Consider the following 13,919-nt stretch of genomic DNA (forward strand, 5'->3'; position numbering starts at 1 on the left):
AAAACTATTGTATTTATATTTAGGGCTTTCAAATGTGAATTAAAAAAAAAGTTTTAACAATAATTTCAATGAAAAACAAGTGAGTCATCCTCATTGAACCATGATCTGTGAGAATTAAAGAACACCAATGGACTAAATCTTGATTTAAATGGTTAGTAATAGAGATAAAAAAGTACATTAAAAAAATGTTTATTGGGATTTTTTGGGGTTCTGACACTTTTGGTTAATTGAATATGCCCGAGGTCAAATTGACCCAGGAACATTATTGCTGTTCCAGAGAAACTAACATAAAAGGAGGGTTAAATAATCTATGAGCTTGCCAATGTCCCAATTCAATCATGCACCTACAAAACAGAAATAATGCTTCACAAAAAAAAAAAGATAAACTTCCAAGAGACAATTATGTGTGACTGTGCACTAACTAAAGAATCAAACATCAAACAGAAACTCAGACACATAATTCCAGACCACTGATATATTCAAGAGATTTATTATTTGACGTCCCAGTTTTCTTTGACAACATCATTGGCATTGCAGTGACTTTTTTCTGTAAGGAGAAAGAGTAATACCAGGGCAAAAAGTTGGATCTTTTCTTTAAATGGAAAGAGAAACCATCCATTTCAGTTCAATCCACCTGCCAAGAACCTCCACCATTTATACAACGTAATGCACAATCCGTTAAAAATATTAAGTACTTAGCCAACCTGAGCTACAAGCAGATAGGGAACAGCAATAACAAAGACATGACAGAAGACAGGTGTTTGCTGTGTTGGTGACACATATTGTAAATCCACAGCATTGAAAGATGTCTGATGAAGGACAGAACACATACAGCAGTAATAGTAGCAGTACAATTAATGTTACATAAAAGGCAAATATTAATACATTGAGGAATTAATCCATGTTTTACACCGTGGCTGCGTTATCGGCTTGTCTACTTAGGAACATTTCTTCTGCAGTGTGAGGCAATTATAAACCCCTTGACGCAACCTTGGAGGGAAAAGGCAGTACAATCACCAAAGTGTTCAACAGATTCTCAAGGGCATGATGACAAGGAAAACAAGTGACAGGGTTCAAATTTGAAGAAAAGGCGTGTGGTAGCAGACGTTGTCCAAAATCAGTCATCCCTCTACAACACTTAAAGGCAAAAACATAAAAAGAAAGTGCAAAAAACCAAAAGTGTTTCAGATTGGCTTGAAAAATAATATCAGCCAATTACAATATATTTATATATATATAGTTCAACTTGATTATTTCTTGACACATAAGCAAAAGAAAGCAAAGAGAAAGCAAAATGAGGGAATTAGATACTTGGGATGCTGACGTTAGTCAACATCATCTCACATTACAGAGCATCAGCCAGTCCTTGTTGAGTTTCCCATTGCACTCTTTGAACATGGCTCCATCTAGCCCCCTCAAGGTGAGACGCAGGGGCCACAGTCAGAAAAGTGGGTGGGCGGGGCCAGAAGATCACTCGTTGTCGAGTCGGGGACCATCACGTCAGAAGGGATATCATTCTCCTCTCATGTGATCTTTGGGCACAGGATTTGTCTGCGAATCTTATCAGAGTACACTAGTGTATTAATTTGTGTACAAGTGTGTTTTTGTGTGGGGGAGGGGGCGTGTACATCCTTGTGCAGCATACTGCGTGAGGGGTGGTGTGGATGGAATGAAAAGTGAAGGAGGAAGACCAGAAGGGAAGTCCTTTCCCTGGGAGCGAGGTGCAGGTGATGTAACCGGTGTTTTAGAAAGCCAAAGAGAGAAGATGGTCCAAGTTGTCCCTCAGCAGCTGCAGCTTTCTGCTGAAGGTTTAGCTCTGTCATTCCTATCCAGTTTTATGGGCTCTGGGAATTCATTATACAACTCCACCTCTGTCTCCTAACGAGGCAAGACAGAGAGAACACAGTCAGCATAAAAAGAGGAAAAGTCATTCTGTCAATCATTCTGGATTTCAAGCATTTGTGACTCACCTGTTTGAGGGCATTGCGTGCAATTGTCTGGAATGCCTGTTCTACATTGATGGCTTCTTTAGCACTGGTCTCAAAGTAGGGGATGTTGTTCTTACTCTGACACCAAGCCTGAGCCCTTTTGGTGGTTACCTGTGTGCATGAAAAGGGCATTGATAAAAGAGCTATAATGTAGAAGATGGCATGTAAGGTTGGCTTTAAAAGGAAAAATCAGCAACGTTCAACTAAAATTTATTCTACAAAATACTTCTAGATTAAAGCAAGTGATGTCAATAACATATAATAGTGCAGCTGGATTTAAGAATTTAAGGGTACAGTACAAAAGCTCACATGTTCATCATCATGGCTCATAAAGATCATGATGCATTGGTCAAGTGGCTTCATTTATCCCATTATTGTAATGTATCTAATCTGTCCATGTAAAATATTAAGCCAATTTTAGCCAATGACTTGTTAACTGAACAAGCGTTATCTCAAAGTTAGTTTTCATCTGCAGTTCAACTTGGCTCAGGTCAGGTTGAGAAAACTTAAATATAAACTGAAGTTATCCCATTGTTCTTAACACTTGCTAAAATAGACCAGGACACACAACTTGGCCAGATGGCTCTCTATTGCTTTGATTTCTTTCTACATTGTTGAGAGAAATGACCCATAATTCATAACTTCTAAGAAAATATTTTAAATAATAATAACAGAGAAGGACAAAGAATCAATCAAACAAAAGAGCAAATCTGATTCTGATGCACCTTGCAGTTAGCTCTATGCCAAGACATTTGTGCTTCAAAAGTATAACTGACCTGTTTGCATAATCTGATCAGCACAACAACATGCCATTGAACATTTTTAATATTCAGAGACAAATATAAATGACCTATGAAACAATGACCAAAGAAATGACTTTGTGCAGTCAAGTTTCTCCTGTGCTTTAACCAACTACACTTCATTCCAATAAATACAGGTGAAATAAAAATTAAAAATGTCTTCATACTCCGTGTACACTTCAAAAATCAGTTGGTCAAATGACAGAAAAATTCCCTGCCCAACATTATGCACCACATAGGCAACTTCTGCTGTGGCAATTAAAACAGCAGAAACGAAGTGTAAGTGTGAAACTGCCACTGTAATGTTGATTCTTTGAGGTCTAAGCCTCCTTTTGCCAGTCAGCATACACTTTGGCAGACACAGTGCTGTAGCTATGTTCAGAAGTCTTTCAACAGTACTCACAATCCAATACCAGAAACGGTCTAGAAGGACACTGACCTCAGTATTTCCCACAGAATGACACCGTCCCTGTGGCGGTGGCGACCGTGGGAATACATAAACCTAATTATATTACTTACACTAGGTAATGTAGTCTTTCTATTTATTATTATTATAATTATTATTATTTTTTCGATGAATGTGTTTTGTTCTCCAACTTATTTAGGAATATTCATTTCTGTTGAACCCCCACTTACACACCAGACCTGAAGCTTTCCTCTCATTGTACACACAGTGGCGTGTCCCGCCTCGCTCCCTAATGTGTGACCTTCGTTTTATAAAAGCCGTCCAAATAACCCAACTCACGTTTTGTAATCTTTCACCTGATGTTCTGTTAACAAAAAGTTGATCTGTGTGTGAACAAGCCTTATTGATGACGCAGCATTGTGCAATGATGCAACACTAAGATATTGCAGATTGACATCATCAGCTGTACATAACTTTTAGAACAGTGGTGTGAGAAGGTTCATGTTTAACATGAGATGTCACTCCTCAGTCAATGCACTAACAGGTGTAATGAAGGACCTCTCTCTCTCTGTGTCTGTCTCTCTCTGGCAGAGTATGTATCAGGCACTGTAGGTTATCAGATAAAGGCCAGAGGGCGAGATCATCTAAATCATTAACATCGTACGGTGATCTTATATGGATAAAAGAAAAAATGTAAAACTAGTCAGCAATCATACTTGGTCTGCAAATAATATTCTTGGACCCTGGACCTTGTAATTTGACTGACTTAACACTTAAAAGCAGCATGGATAATGTTGTTAAAATGATATTGTAATTAAGGTATTATCCTTTTATACACACCTGTCTGTTCTCCAAGTCAATCTTGTTGCCTAGCACCACAAAGGGGAAGTTCTCAGGATCTCGAGGGCTGGCCTGGATCAGAAACTCATCCCTCCAGCTGTCAAGTGTCTTGAAGGTGTTGGGTGCAGTCACATCAAACACCAACACACAGCAGTCTGCTCCACGGTAGAACGCAACACCCAGAGACTGGAATCTCTCCTGGCCAGCTGTGTCCCAGATCTACAAAAACAGCAGGGTGACATATTGAAATACCAAAACTACAAATATTAGCGGCTGGGAAGCAGTTTATATTCCCCAGGATGTAACCTGTGGAGCTGTATCTGTGCTCTACCTGCATCGTAACAAGCCGGTCATCCACCATCACCTCCTTGGTCAGGAAGTCTGCTCCTATTGTAGCTTTGTACTGGTTACTAAACTTCTTGTTCACGTACTGGTTCATGAGGGAGGTCTTTCCAACGCTGAGAGCCAAAGATGACAGACAGAGAGAAAGATGAGATATTTTAATACAGGCTAGGAGAAAATGACTGACTAATGGATTTAGTGAAAAAGCTGAGCAGATTATAATACTGATGTAATCTACACTTTTTAACTCTTCATTAGGACTTGAGGAATTGATAGCTATCTCATCTCAAAAACAACCACAACACATAACAACTAGGGATGGGTATGTCATGCCAAAACACAGTTCAATCTATTTTACACTTATTCATTTACAGATCCCCCCCGACCCTCTGACTTCTGTGATTTCTGACTGTTATGGGCGGTTAGGACAGTGGATGTTTCCAACTGGTTTGTCATCATATTAGCATTCCTGTTGATGGCTTTTTGAGTTTGCGACACAGTGTCTAAAAAAGGAAAACTTAAAGTCATAAAGATAAACACTATTTACCTACTTATGTAAACACAGTTAATACGCTTTTAAAAAGCAGGAAATGTTTACTTCAAAAACTCTGAAAGGAATAATGGACCCTCTTTTAATAGGCAATGCTGTGCAGTGCTTCTCCTGAGCTTATAGCAGTGATAATGATTCTAGTCTGTAGATGACATGCAGGAGTTCTGCCTAGAGACAGATGATGGCAAAGCCTTGACTCCTGCTAACAAGGAAGATCCATTGATACAGTCATCTTTGCTGATTCAGATACCTTGGCCTTAAGAAATTCTTTTTTTACGACAGACTAAATTTAGGAGACACCTGACTGATGATTCCCTACCCTTCATCTCTGGTTTTAACACTTAGGAGACAAATATGCTGTGTTGTGACTCACCCGGAATCTCCCAGGATGATGACTTTCAAGAGCACTTTCTTCCTGGATGCCATTTTTCCACCGCTGCAGAAAAACAAGAAGCAACAACTTAAGCAAAAAGAGATCCGTCATGTCCTCACACGCTTTCCTAACCTCTTCATCTCCATAACCTAATCACCTTCCTTCTGTTCAGGGATAATTCAATCAATACATTAGATAAATATGTTTCTGTGCAGAAAGGCCTTTTGGAAAACATTAACCCAAAAGTTTGTGGGTGCAAAGTTTCTTGGCCCTTGGACCAATCAGGTTTGAATTCCACTCATTCCAGTCATGTGCTTTCTAAGCTGTTGGGCAAATCACGAGGAGCACATCATTCTTTCTCTCTCACGCACCACAGGAAGTTACCTCCTAGAAGTCTGACTCACTCTCCCTACTGCACAAATAAAGTGACACATCTGACAGTTTTCTGCTGATTTAAGTAATAAGGAAACGAAAGGAAAAACTACATGGGAGAAACTTAAACATGATCTGATTCTTGAATTCATAAGACTGAGGTACAGACTCAGTTTGCAGTCTGACACAATAATGTGACTTCACTTTGAGCAAGGACTGTACTCATTTTTAGGCAACATGAATCATTTCTCCACACATGTACAGGTGAGCAGTGAGGTGCATCATTTTGAACTTATGTCTTGTCAAAACTAAGTAAACAAGGCATTGACAAACTTATTGATGAATGTTTAACAAGAGCAGAAGAGATGTGGTATAAAAATCTGGATGTTTACAGCACAATTTGAGAAATGAATAACAACATGTATGATAATACTTCCTGATGTTGAGCATAATATCACCTGACCACAGGAGATATTTGACTCAATCAACATATGTCCCATTGTTCAAGATTTCATCATAGTGATGATCAAACATGATAACAGTTTGTGTTGAGGAAACTCGCCTGAGAAAATGAACTGTGGCACAGTAAAATAAATAAAAAGGGTCAGTTCCGGACTTATTGTTTTATCTGTAAACCTTCTAATGTTCAAATAGGCTGAAGAGACTAAAATAAACTTAGATTTCTTGAGAGGCTGCTTTATCTGTCTTTTGTTACTCTTATCTTATCAGTGTCAAAGAAACAGCCGGGTGCATAGCTTTGGAGGAGAGGGAAAACACAGCTGAAGTGTAACGTAGTTCTACACACTCAGACAGCCTGTCAGCCGTCACAGCTGTCTCATGAAATTAATAAGTTGTCCACGACTGTTTCCTCATAACACCTGGTATGATGCGACGCAAGAACTGACATAAACAAATATGAGATCCCAAATATATTGTTCAAAAATACAGAAGAGGAACTTGTGAGTTTGATAATGTTTGCAGTTTTGTATACAAAAGGAAGTTGTAATAACATACCATTATTGACTCCTAAAGACATTTAACATCTATCACAAAGTACAAAAGGCATTTTACACATACCAACTCACTGCGCCACTGTCTTGGCTTCCACTCAACTTTGTGTCAAAAACAATGCTCACATTTTTTTTTATGATCACACAGGAATAAAGGTAAAGTGAAATCATAAAGCCTTTAGAATAAACACTAAATCTAAAACTGTGCCTAAAAACACTTCAGGGCCCGGCAGGAACATACACCTGTGTGATTTCTAAACAAGCACAGCACTCGAGTAACCAGCGCCCTGGGAAGAACACTTCACCTGAGAGCAGCTTGAACTACAGCACATCACTGAGCATGCTCAGACTTCAGTCACATGATTACAGAAGAAACTCAGCTCAGATCTGTAACCTTTCACAAACAGCTGAGAGTGAGACAGACACATTGAAGAACAATGACTCTGACAGGAGGTTTCATCTAATTGAATCTTTTGTTTTTCTCCAAAAACTGAATAAATCTAAATGCAGATTAAGAAAAAAGTATGAAATGTTTTATAAATTATCTACAGGTATGGAACATCTAGAACTCTGGGCGAACCAAAGATGTAGATGTTTAAAGGATTCTTCGGTTTGTTTTGATCGGATGTTTCTTTTTGTCATTAACATGTTAAAATAAATAAATGCTGCTGTTTTAAAATATTGCACATGTAAAAGCTAAAAAAAAAATGTACACACTTTATTGTAACATTTCATTAACAAAAACTTACAAAAGATAAAACTGGTGTTTAAGTTTTTTTGTTTAAATAAAAAGGAAAAGTACATTTAATTACTCTTTTCAGGTATATGTACAAATTGCTTTACTAAGAATAACCGCTTCACTTCAATCAATTACACTGAGACATTAAATACTTTACAAATGTACAAAGTGTATCATATATTTTCTAAATTAGTTACCATTAAAACCATCAATTACTTTGATGGTCATGGTTAGTGCATCATTTCATATTATCAGGAGAAAGGGAGGTGAGGCGAGTAGCTGCATTAGCTTGAAATGAGGTATCATGAAAACAGTTCTAATGCTTTTTAGCAGCAACTACACATCACTGTAGTAACAACAATTCAATCTGACTAGAGGTGTGATTCACACTGTCCTGTTCAGACTAAATACAATGTCCAAAAATCACTAGCACGGGAAGCTGGATTCATTTGTGGATCACCTCTAACCTGAAGTAGTAAACAAATCCACAGTGGCTAACAAACTCTGGTCTAAATATAGAATTTGAAGGCTTTGATGTTTCTCAATCCTGAAACCCATCTCTCTACACATCCACATGCCATGGAGTTTGGACATCTTGTTTCCTGGTTAGCCACATATTGTGCAGTTTTAGTAGTGTCCATGTGATAAACAGATGGTCCAGTGTCACAGGGTTAACAGTAAATAAGATCAGTATGGTCAACTCAAGTTACCTTGAAATTAGGGGGGGGGGGGGGGGGGGGTGCTGAATTAATATGTGATTAAGTGAGATACTATATGATTATAAAGCAAATACACAATAATTTGCATTAAACATTTTTTTTTGTAAAATAACCTTTCAACTGAAATGATTACCTGCATGTTCTCAGAAATACTTGTCAGCCCTCTTAGGTGTTAATTCTGATTGTGACGAATGGAAAGAAATGTCACAGGAAAAGGTTTTTTATCTCATGAGCTACCAGACAACATTCAACCACAAAACACCTGCAGGAATCCAGAGCAGTGAAAGGTACACTGTGCAGCGTGACATTAGGTCCAGATGTGTATGCTACAATGTAAACTGTGAGAAAGATGTATAGGCTGTTGAACAATAAAAGCCCACATGTACAGAAGGTATGCTGAATAAAAAAACAGCCCATGTGTACAAATGTGTGGGATGTGAGTACAACTCATATTAGAGTTGGTAAAAGGAGTGCTGGGCGATATTGAAAAAGATGTTATCTGGATGACATTTTTCATATCAGTGGATATCGATAATTATCCCGATAAATACCAAATCATTCTTTCATATCATTTTAAAGGCAGATTTTTTTCTCCAGGGTGAAAGATGAAGAAACCCGATGGTTTGTAAGCTTGTATCAGGATTTAGTAGTCTGGTAAAGAGCCAAAATATCTCAACTAATGAAGTTTAGTGGCCTTTCTTGTTGAGTATGTTTTCACCATAGACTGGATAAAATATGGACGTAGTATCGGTGACGTCACCCATCTGTTTCTGGTGCACTGTTTTGAGGCTAATCGTCGGAGGGAGCCATATTGCTGCAGTTGAGCGATTGTGACGTAAAGAGGCGGAGTTTGAGCCTCCTAGCCAACAGCTACAGTGTTCCCGTCTGTCAATCAAATCAACTGTGCCTCTCATTGGAAGACTCGTAATCTCAATATCTTTGAAAATTGCCTCGTTAGAAATAACCCCCCCCTACAGTGTGTGCCGATCATGAAATGAGCTATCCAGACTACACTCATTTTTTGATCCAGGCTGTAAACATGTTTATTTCTGCTGTAAAGATTGGCTTTTATGAATTGGTGTGTATGTGGTTTCTGGTACTTCCAGAGCCAGCCTCAAGCGGATCCTTGATGAACTGCAGTTTTTAGCACTTCCGCATTGGACTCATATTTTTAGACTAGACGGTTCAAGGTTCAAGGTTCAAGGTTTCTTTATTATCCCCTGGGGGCAATTTGTCTTTCAGTCAGTGGTGACACAAACAAAACAGTACAACACCAACATCAAAACATTCAAACGGTAACAACAACAGTAACAACTATGAATTGCCGCTTATGAATAAAAAAACAGCCCATTTATACAAATGTGTGGGGTGTGAGTAAAACTCATATTAGAGTTGGTTGCAGGTACTTGAGTCTTCCAAGGAGCTGTTCCCCTTGAGTAAATAAAAAGTAACAGCAGTAACTTGTCTCAGTCTTCTTCTACAGAATCTTGAGTAAAACATATTAATTACACACAGTTAAAAGAATTATGACATAAGCAGCAAACCAATGTGCTTTAAAGGAAACTGTTTTAGAACTTGTACTTTGAATAGCAGTAAAATTCATGTGCGACTTCATCCCCAAACTCGTTTTTGTATTATGTAATGGGCGTTGAAGGCAGATTGTTGTTTTAGTGTCTATGATCCAACAGACAAACTGAACGGCATGTACCTGCGTGACCTGTGAGTCACAACCGAAACAAAAACTTGTCAACACCAAAAACATATCATCTACGTCTGCACGGCAACACTACAGCAGATGTCTTAGGACAGCATCTTTTACAGACATACTGTGTGTCACCTCATCATATATATATATTCTTTTAACAATTCAGAAATGAGGGATTTGGAGATCAAAGCTGGTGTATGTCCCGCAGCCCCATCCTCCCATGTACGCATTATGGACTTGTACAAATAAAGTGTTGACTACCTCTGTAAACATCTGACAAAGGGGGCATCCTTCACTAATACTTTGCCCCAGAGTCTCCCCGGATGTCCTTTCTTCTTGGAGCGGACCCAGAGGAGCCACAGGCCGGCCTTGTTTTTGCCAAGTAGCTTCTCAAAAAATATTGCACCACCATTAGCCGCTGAAGCATTTTCGTCAACAGGACTCAGCACAAACTGGTGAACGGCCCGAGATAATACATGTATTTAAACACTGCTGTCGTCTCAAAAACCTACCTTTAACTTGCAACACACCGGAGCACCGACTTCTTGACGTGAACCGAGCTGGCAGCCAGCAAACGAGCTGTTATTGTTCAGGACAGTCAGCGCTGGAGGCTAACCGGGCTAACTAGGCGTTACGTTAGCTAGCTCGCTGGCACTGAGTTTGTTAGCTAACGTTAGTTTGGCAATACCTTGTTTCAAATTGTTAGAAAACGTGCCGCCCGTTCACGTGGAAAACTAAAAAAAAAACTTTCGTAGATTGGCGAAGTAAAATTTCCTCAACTGGTGTGTAAATTTGGCACTTTGCTGGAAGGGTTGCCTGCCAGCGAGCTAACTATCTGCTACCTCCAGCTTCTCTGTTCCCCTTTCACTTCCTCCTCCAAAACAACGTCTGCGTGCTACGTCAGACGCAGCTCATTAAGAGTCCACGCCCACTTGTCCCCTACATGGACTGTCTAAGGGCCCGTATTGCAGTATTTTAGATAAGCAGTGGTTGACAGTAACAGAGTACATTCTTTGAGTATCTGTACTTTACTTGAGTATTATTTTTTGGGGGAACTTCTTACTTTTACTCCACTACATTCAGAAGACAAGTATTATACTTTTTACTCCACTACATTTCTTCAATCCTTCCATAGCATTTTGTACCTGACAGCAAAAATGAGGTGCAAATTGCCTGTCCACGAATACAGTCCCTTTTAGTTAAATGCTTAGTCATGTAAGTGAGGGGTTTGAAGACTACCAAAATTGTGCGAAAACAACATCTACGTTGACTGGACATATGTTTGCCTGCATCTATTCTGCTATAAACTTCCTTTCATTCGGACTTCACTTGTTTTACTGTATAATTTCAGCCGTAGACTTCTGTAGTTTTACTGTACTTCGACAACAACATAGTCTGCAGTGGTGGACAGTAACAAAGTAAATTTACTTGAGTACAATACTTAAGTACATTCTTTGAGTGTCTTTTTTGGGGATACTTCTTACTTTTACTCCACTACATTCAGAAGACAATTATTGTACTTTTTACTCCACTACATTTCTTCAATCCTTCCATAGCATTTTGTACCTGACAGCAAAAATGAGGTGCAAATTGCCAGTCCACGAATACTGTCCCTTTTAGTTAAATGCTTAGTCATGTTAGTGAGGGGTTTCAAGACTACCAAAATTGTGCAAAAACAACATCTACGTTGACTGGATATATGTTTGCCTGCATCTATTCTGCTATAAACTTCCTTTCATTCGGACTTCACTTGTTTTACTGTATAATTTCAGCCGTAGACTTCTGTAGTTTTACTGTACTTCGACAACAACATAGTCTGCAGTGGTGGACAGTAACAATGTAAATTTACTTGAGTACAATACTTAAGTACATTTTTTGAGTATTTGTACTTTACTTGAGTATTATTTTTTGGGGATACTTATTACTTTTTACTCCACTACATTTCTATCAGTGCTCTAGTTACTCACTACTTTAGCTTTGAAGTCAGCTCATGAATTTCCTTCTCTTTTCTGAAATCCGATCCTAAGACAGTAAAATGTGTTTGTGTAGTTCTGTTTGTCTCAGTGGTTTAGTCATACCTGTATATTGTGCGTCTCCACAGTTGAATGTGGAGCAAACACAGAGCAAATTTCACTCAGATCAGGCAGTTCATGTAGAGGTGGTAATGATGGATATAATTCTCCACCTGAGCACCCATGGTCATATCTTCAGCCCGTGTTAGAGGTTTTTGAAATGAAGAATGATACATATCGTTTGAAATGTTCTCCCTGTTTCCCACTCTGCTCAAACATACAAACATTCACTGTCCAACCTGAGAAAGCGTGTTGAGCTACTTAAGATTTGTTTCATTCCAGATGAACATTTCAAAGTTGTCTGTGCTTGGAGTAATTTAGATGCTGTTTTTATTCCATTGTGTAGATTTCAAGTAATGGTTTTTAGATAAACAGAATGTAACAGAATGTACTTCTATGCATTCTTGACTGCACTTATGTATATTGAAAATACAATGTTTGGAGACTTTGAATACTTAAGTATTTTTAAAAGCAAGAACTTCAGCACTTTAAGTAATAATCTGACTGAACAACTTTCACTTGTATTGGGGTCATATTTGACCTGGAGTATCTATACTTTGTCTCAAGTAATAAAGCTGTGTACTTTGTTCACCACTGATTTTAATTAATTAACTGCATGATTTACAGAATCAATTGATATTTGGTTGCAGGCAAAAAGAACATGTCCAGCCATAGAAACTAGAGTATGCTTTGAGTCTGAAGTAGCTGCTTGTTAAATAAGTTCATTTTTGAATGTCAAACAGTGCAAGAAGAATCATGATCATGTTTATAGCTTACAAATAACTAACTAAGAGGTCAGGTGTGAACATATGGGTCTTAAATGGTTCTAAAGAAGTTCAGTTTATGACTCCTGCAAAGGTCGGTGACTCAAAAAGAAAGATAAAATGAATTGAAAGCTTGATCCCAAAAGGCAACTGGACTTGATAGAAATGGTTGCATTTTCGGATCAAGCTTTGAATTACCATGACCTGGATGACTGGGAAACCTCACAGACATCTAAATGAATTGATAAAATGGAAGCAGCAGAAGCTGATATATTCAAGTCTTTTTTCTTGTTGATCCGAAAAAAATAAAAAATGCAGTGCTTTCAAGCCATTGACCCCAGTGAAAATAGATTCTAACTCTTAGATTAATTAAACTGTGCTTTCTTCTACTTGTCCTTCTTCGTCTTTTCCTTATTTTTACCAAAAGTCCTTTCAAATAGCATTTCATCTGAGCAAAAAGTGAGCAAATCCTGGAAATATCATAATGGTTATCACAAGTTTGCAGAATAGTACTCCACAAGAGTAACTCAATGTTTAAAATCAGTGTTAAGAAAACAGTGACAAGCTCCAGTTCTCCTTCTGCTGTCATTCTTCAATGCTTTCATTTAATCCTATTACATTTTACTCTTTAAAAGGCAGAGGAGTGCAGCAACTGTCATGATTGTAGCAGATGCTTTGTTCTTACCATATAATTCTTTACAACCATACATGTTAAAAGTTGAGCCTTGTCTCTGCTCCAATCTCCTTGACTCATGACTCTGGGGATGTCTTCAGTGCATGGATGCATTCATTCTCTTACAATAGAGATGGTGAGGATCCACCACTAGAGGACAGTGTCAACTCATTTTAAATGAATAAAAAACTGTCCTCAGAAGCTCCAAGTTATGCTTCAGGCCTCCCTAGCTTTGTTGTGTTGTCATTTTCCTGAGAAAGTATAAAGGTCAAAGATTAGTTAGCAGTCAGATTATCTGTGATACACTGTGTGTGTGTGTGTGTGTGTGTGTGTGTGTGTGTGTGTGTGTGTGTGTGTGTGTGTGTGTGTGTGTGTGTGTGTGTGTGTGTGTGTGTGTGTGTGAGTGACAGTACATGTCCTTTATTTTGTATTTATATTTTTAAATTATGACAAAGTTTACCATAACACAAATCTCGGAACTGTTTAATCATATTTGAAAATGTCATATGGACGGGGGGGGGGGGGGGGGGGGGGGTCTTGTGGATCTTGATACAACAAAGTCCATC

At 38.5% G+C, this 13,919-nt stretch overlaps 1 protein-coding gene across 1 annotated transcript; it reads right to left on the reverse strand.

The window, feature by feature from the left end:
* Window positions 1-460: 460 nt before the first annotated feature.
* Window positions 461-10,732, reverse strand: LOC117813130 (ras-related protein rab7-like). The gene is made up of 6 exons (XM_034684251.1): window positions 10,357-10,732; window positions 5,300-5,362; window positions 4,366-4,492; window positions 4,035-4,253; window positions 1,971-2,099; window positions 461-1,878 (listed from the first exon to the last, which is right to left on the reverse strand). Exons 2-6 carry the CDS (start codon window positions 5,350-5,352, stop codon window positions 1,783-1,785), a joined length of 624 nt encoding a protein of 207 aa, XP_034540142.1. The 5' UTR covers window positions 5,353-5,362; window positions 10,357-10,732; the 3' UTR covers window positions 461-1,782.
* Window positions 10,733-13,919: the final 3,187 nt, after the last annotated feature.

This window comes from Notolabrus celidotus, chromosome 1 (assembly GCF_009762535.1).
Source record: "Notolabrus celidotus isolate fNotCel1 chromosome 1, fNotCel1.pri, whole genome shotgun sequence".
In the NCBI taxonomy this organism is placed as follows: domain Eukaryota; kingdom Metazoa; phylum Chordata; class Actinopteri; order Labriformes; family Labridae; genus Notolabrus; species Notolabrus celidotus.

Bases quoted from the DNA above. Each gene is read 5' to 3' on its own strand.
- LOC117813130 (XM_034684251.1), bottom strand. From the start codon at position 5,352: ATGGCATCCAGGAAGAAAGTGCTCTTGAAAGTCATCATCCTGGGAGAT. The intron at 4,493-5,299 runs GTGAGTCACAAC...TTTGGCTCTCAG, and splicing joins ATCATCCTGGGAGATTCCGG to CGTTGGAAAGACCTCCCTCA. The intron at 1,879-1,970 runs GTGAGTCACAAA...TTGCCTCGTTAG, and splicing joins CACGCAATGCCCTCAAACAG to GAGACAGAGGTGGAGTTGTA.